This window comes from Tetranychus urticae, chromosome 2 (assembly GCF_039701765.1).
Source record: "Tetranychus urticae isolate SD_2017Ah chromosome 2, NJAU_TeUrti_SD_1.0, whole genome shotgun sequence".
Taxonomy (NCBI): Eukaryota; Metazoa; Arthropoda; class Arachnida; order Trombidiformes; family Tetranychidae; genus Tetranychus; species Tetranychus urticae.
Genome location: NC_142959.1, coordinates 11,718,583 through 11,724,907, shown reverse-complemented (window position 1 = coordinate 11,724,907; position 6,325 = coordinate 11,718,583). Strand labels below are relative to the sequence as shown.

Below are 6,325 nucleotides of genomic sequence, written 5' to 3'. Positions count from 1 at the left end.
TGAATGCTTGGAAGCTTAGCACAAGTTTATTAAATTTTTGGCTTATCATTCAATGCAAATGATGGAACAGGTGAACTTTGATGAGCTTATCACAATTTTTGGCAACATCTTTTGACTCTTAATGAGTGACCTCAGCAAGTGAACATTTGGTGGTACATTTTAATAAAGTCTCTGCTTAGCTTCATGCTAGGTGATGATAATGCTCTGGTGAACAATTTTCATTACAATTTTGATTAACTTGTTGATGTGAACATAATTATTTTTAGATATCATACAATCTTTATCACTAGGACGTCTGAGTCGTGGTCTCATTTCACTCTTTAGTGTTTTGAGCAGATACTTTTGGACCAATTAATGCACTAGGCCAGACGATCGTTCGCCAATATCGGAGCGTTAGTAACATATTCAATTCAAAGGGATCGACACTTCATTTAGCCTCTCTTCATTCACAGTTTATAATTCGATGTCGATCCCTCTTACTTGTTAGTTTAATCTTAAATTTGTTTGCTTCTCTTTCTTTCCCTTTTGCTCAATCTAAATTCTGGACAATTTAATCAATATGATTGTTCTCTCTCTCTTTTGTATTGATTGTGAACATCTAAAAATCTAATTACTTATTAACTGTGTTCAGGTGTTATTCGATTACGTATTTATCATATCAACTTAAATAAAATGGTTGACCCAAAATTGATACACAGGCTTGATTATAATTGAAGTTATTGAGAAACTGATCTCAGATTCAAGTTATCAGCCTCTATTCCTCATCCCTGAAGAGATGCTCATTCAGTCCCTCAAGCGCCATAGCTTATTCAACGTTGTGTAAAGTGCAAAGAGTGTGAAGTTTTATTGCTTAATTTTGGAGCCATATTATGCTGGCTATTAGTAATTCAATCTATATGAGAGTTATCAAATTACATCAAGGCCTTTAAATGAACTCTGAAGGCCAAAAGTAAAAATCCCGAAAAATGGCCTTTGACGCCCATGATTAAGTTTCAACTCTTCGAAATGCTCTTAATCATGCTTCGAATATCAAGTTGCTAAGCGTATTTGTTAATGAGATATAGTTGCAAAAAATTGCATTTGCACGAAATTTTGATTTTTTCGTGATTTGGGCATAATTTCGATTACTATTAGTGTTGTAATGACGAATATTTATGAGAGTTGTCAATATAGATAGAAGAAATTCAAACGACCTTTAAATGACCTCTAAAGGTCAAAGATCAAAATCCCGAAAAATGACCTCCGATGGCCAAGATGGTCCAATCAATTCATCTTCACAAGTTTTTAACATTCTATACAAAATTTGAAGATATTCGGACGAGTCATTTAGGCGCTAGCCGTGACGAAAGAAATCAAAAAGTGGTTTTTCAAAATGGCTAAGCTGAGTTAAAATCTTCACTTCGTTTCACTACGCTCCGATAACTAGGATTTTTTTGAGGATTTTTCGAACTTCAATGCAGAAAAAATAATTCGGAACAGCATTAAGATTCAGCATTAGAATATGCTAGAAGTGGAAATATAAATACATATACCTGGATGATGGCATTTGAGTCCAAAGTTCTTTATACAGTGGGAAAGGCAATGATTTCAATGAGCATCCTACAGGATGGCAAACTACCTAAACTAATACTTACAAGGAAAGTGCCTTTGCTGGTACGATCATTTTCAATTTTTTTCGGGCTTATATTGTAGAGGGCAAAAAATAATTAGACACGTATTTTTGCTTTTGTTTCGCTAGTGCGCGGTTATTGATATTTAAGCACTTTTTATTAAAGATAAAGCATTTAGTAATGCACTGCAGCCACTGAAAAGTACATAAAACAGATGAAAAGCAGAAAATGAAAATCTCATAATGAAAATTGTAAATCATTTTTCAGTAACTCCAATAGATTACAATGCAATATCCTCGCTTAAAAGTGCTTAAATATCAATAACCGCGCACTAGCGAAACAAAAGCAGAAATACGTGTCTAATTATTTTTTGCCCTCTACAATATAAGCCCGAAAAAAATTGAAAATGATCGTACCAGCAAAGGCACTTCCCTTGTTAGATTTCGTTGCAGGCTTTGTCTTTAAGTGCTTCAGGTTCCTCTGCTTTGGTGCAATTCTGCTCGGGCCTTTATTGGTGGTATATTTCTGTGTACCACTTTGCACCCCATGCATTCATAAGGAGAACATACTAAGATGTCAAGATCTTTCGGAATCTTGTAGTTTATCTCAATCTTTGCCGCGATTGGGAAGGGAATGACACGAGAATATCAATCCCAATCCTATCAGCAACTCTGCTGGCAGAATAAATAATTAGACAATCTTCACAAGTTTTATGCTGCCCTAAATGGCCCACTAATAGATCGTCTGCATTATCGACTGACTATATTCATATTAGCTCTATCTCAGAGTGGATTAAAGTCCTGGAGCTGACATTATTTTTTGTACTGGAACCGGACTTTTAGCATATTACTAATGATTAAACCGTTGAGCAGAAAACATACCTCATCTAGGCGCATCATACTAGAAATAAATCAGTAAAATCAACATATCAAGCCATGCATAGTAAGTTTGGTAACCTGCCTCTGATTCATTTCTGAGAAGGTAATTTCAGCCAAAATACATCTTTCATTTAATCATATGTAATGATTTGCAGAAGCATCATGGATTTTGAGTTTTAAATTTTTCGTGCGCTTCGCAAAGTATTTTGAATCAAAATTGCCTTAGAACTTGCAAAGTGTTGATTGATTCTGATATCCTCGGCTAATCCATTGATGAAAAGTACAAGTCTTTCAGCGATTTATTCTTATAAGTAATGTAAATATTATTTGATGTAAAGTGATTTAATATAAGAATCAAATGCATCTTCGCATCGAAATATTTTTTCATTGAGGCTTGAATGTGTAAATCAAAGCGTCACTGGAGCGTCTTGAAGCTAACCAAAACAAAAGCAAAACTTTTCATCCAATTTTGGTTTTATAAAAAATTTGATTCACTTTTATTTTAATCTTGAACTTTTTTATTCAATCAAGCATGGAAATAAATCTTTATCTTCTTTTCTCACCTCAACCTTAATAGATTCAGTATTGATAATAATGATCAATACTTCTGATGATGAGCATAGTTTTGTGAGCATTTTTCTTTACCTTTTCACGTTTTCTTGCATCAACCTAGCAATCTTTTCAGAGACTTTTCAATCAATGGGTTAAACTTTTCTGCTTCAATCACTAGATATTTATCAGAAAAGATTAAATCGAAATTCTTGCTCAAAAGCAATTTGATAAGTTGAAAGTTTGTCGCAAAAATTGTGCCAATGAAATGGGGTATGATTACGACAATTAAACTTCTGATGAGCAATCTTTAAATCAACTAAGTAACTCTTTTTTCCCGGTTTTACCCATGACTTTGGAAACAACAATTTTGACACATTTCAACAAGCCAAAACCATGCCTCAACTTTTATCATGAAAAGTCTGGTTTAGCTAAATTGAATGATTCACTCAAACTCAAGTGCTGTCAGTTCAGTTTACGGTTATCAGAGCAAAATGTACCTTTTAAAATTCAAATATTGTTTTCTCGGAAATCAAATTGATAGGAATTGGTCCTTGAGATGTCATTTTTGTCAAATATTTTTGAATAAAAGTTCAATAGAAACAGAGAGAAAAATGGTTCCACTCGAAATATTTTTCTATTTACCTTCAAGAGATGTAAAAAGAGTTCACATGAAATTCAACTTTTTCACGACTTCATCGACTCGTGGACGATTTTCTCACTTCATAAATAGCACTTCATTGTGTCTCGAATTAATAAGTATCGAGCAAAAACGAGTTTTTATGACATTCGCTTTTCTCGCAAAGTAACTCATAGTTATTGGTACAAAGGTCTTCTCGAAATGAATGAAAAGATATCGAGAGACAAACTATTGAAACAGGCTAGAGGTGATGAAGATGTTCAGTTGAAATGAAAAACAGTTTATGAATAAACAATGTTTTCATCTTTTCCATTGAATTTGATATCAAAATATTTCTGATGTTATTTTACTCATGAAATGAATTGACATTGATAAACATTGGTTATAAGTTTGCCGAAGTATTGATGTTTGATTAAATAAAGATTTACCTGAAAAAGGCAAAGCAAAATTGACTTTTTCATACTTTTTTCTTGTTCCATTTATATGGTTGAAAAGAGGAAATTTGATCTTACCTTTGATGAAATCTACAGCCTGTTCAAGACCATAAGTGTCTTTGTCACAATCATCAAGAATATAAGCACCTAAAGTTATTCCAGGAAGAAAATCTTCTTGATTATTAATCCAATCAAGTGTGTAAAGCATACACTCAACCACTTGGATACCACCTTGAGGCATTATCTCACCACAAGTCATCCTGTCTTCACGTTGATGGACCATCATTAAGCCACCCAGGATAACATCTCCATTAACCTCGGCTGCTCTCTTAACCGGCCAACTGTACACTTTACCATTCTTGGAAAGGTAACTGAATCGTGAACGATTAAGAGGTTGATCAGCCGTAATCTCACTTTGACCCAGTAAACTTGAAAGGGAAGTATTTCTATCAAATCTTGCTTTAACCAAACTATTTAGAGGTTCATCATTATTAACAATAAAATTATCACTTTTTGCATGAAAATTTGTTGATGGCAAAGATGAACCTTTGCCAGCCTCTAAGCTAATTGGTTTGGAAGACGGTAAACTATTAATATGATTGTTTCCATTGGCATTGCTTCTTACATGGTGGTGATGATGATGGATTGGATTAGCATGTTCAACATGTTGCTGTATTGGCTCTTGTTTAACACTAATTTTATTGATATTGCTTTCATTATGTTTACTGGGATAAACATTGTAACCAAAATGGTTGAATGTGGTTGAAGAAGCCGATAAAGATGATGAAACTGGCGAAGATGAGGAAGAATATGAAGATGATAAAGGGATTGATGAGGGTGAGGAACGTGATGATTGATCGGTGAGAAATCGATGGATCCAAGTAAAGTGATTGGTTGAACTATTAGTGATTAAATTGGTAAACATGAGCAACACTAAAAGACCACTGAAACTCATGATTTAACCCAAAGAAACGATTTTTTGGGAAAAATATTTTTCTTTTGTTCACTTTTATTGATCAACTTTTTTGTTGGCACAAAAATCAAACTTTGCTGGCCTTTTGTTTTGTTAATCCTTTGAGAGCACAAAATGGATAAACTTTGCTTGCTAATTGATTTTTTTTCAACTTTTCATATCATTTGGTTGGGCGATGATAATGAACAGGTCAAGTTTGATGGTAATTGGAAACGAGAGATAAATTGAGAAACAAACTGGCAATGAATAAACTAAACTAATTGAGCAAAATTCAATTTGTTTATAGTTGGTTAAACATTTTGTATTGTTGCAACTTTTGATTTAAACCTTTTTCACTTTTTACTGTCAACTTTGCACTCGACTTTGAACATTTTCATTTTTTTGTTTCTTCTAACTTTCCAATTTGTTGGTTCACATTTCAACTTTCAGTTATGAATATCTATCTATTCAGCTCTGAGTTGTTGGTTGAAAGGGAAGAAAAGGTAAAGTTTCAAAGGATTTCTGCGAGGTTATCAAAACAACGATTCAGTTTACATCGAGAGCATGAGCAGTTTTATTCTGTCTCATTTAGTCTGCTCATTATTTTTACACAGTTTTTTAGAGATAAAACGTTGAGATCGAAAAAACAACTTTAATTCCAATGTTTTCCACTAAGAGTTGTCAGCAAAAAGTCGTTTTGTTTGTCTATTAACGTTAAGTAACAATGGTCGAAATTGTGAAACGAAAAGAGAAAAATGCTTTTTCTAGTCCAAAAAAGTATACAAACAGTTTGACTTTCGAGCTAATAATTAAGTCTTGGTGGTCTTCAGGGAATGAGAAGGAGTAAGTTTGCGCTATTCCTGTATTTCCTTGAAAATGAACAGATTTTGTCAAGCTACGTTGAAACTCCGAACTCAGGTTGTGTTGTACAGACATTTTCGTCGAATCGCTTTTCGAAATGCAACTTTTTATTATGAAAATGAACTTTGCTAAATGCTCGATTGCTGGTCAGCAGCAGTACTTCGATTTACGGATATTTCGGTGCCTGAGATAGGATGTCACAGTACAAATCCTTCGCTACGAGTGCTACGCATTTTCACCGAAGAAGGAAAGGTTGAATGATACGATGAATGATGGTGAATACTCATTATTAAGCATTTCTTTGAATTCCTCGATAGTTTGACCATTTTAATCTTCTTGCAAAGGCATAAAGTATGATCAACTTATTATGGCTTATTCAACTTTACATGACAGAACTTCTC

General features: G+C 33.7%; 1 protein-coding gene across 1 annotated transcript in view; it reads right to left on the bottom strand.

Moving 5' to 3' along the window:
• The window catches only part of LOC107360009 (metabotropic glutamate receptor 3-like), a 78,368-nt gene extending 72,800 nt beyond the window's left edge, over positions 1-5,568 (bottom strand). Inside the window, exon 1 of the mRNA XM_015926619.3 lies at positions 4,190-5,568. Within this exon, the coding sequence (XP_015782105.2) occupies positions 4,190-5,066 (877 nt within the window). The 5' untranslated portion in view covers positions 5,067-5,568. The remainder of the gene's footprint in view (positions 1-4,189) is intronic.
• Positions 5,569-6,325: the final 757 nt, after the last annotated feature.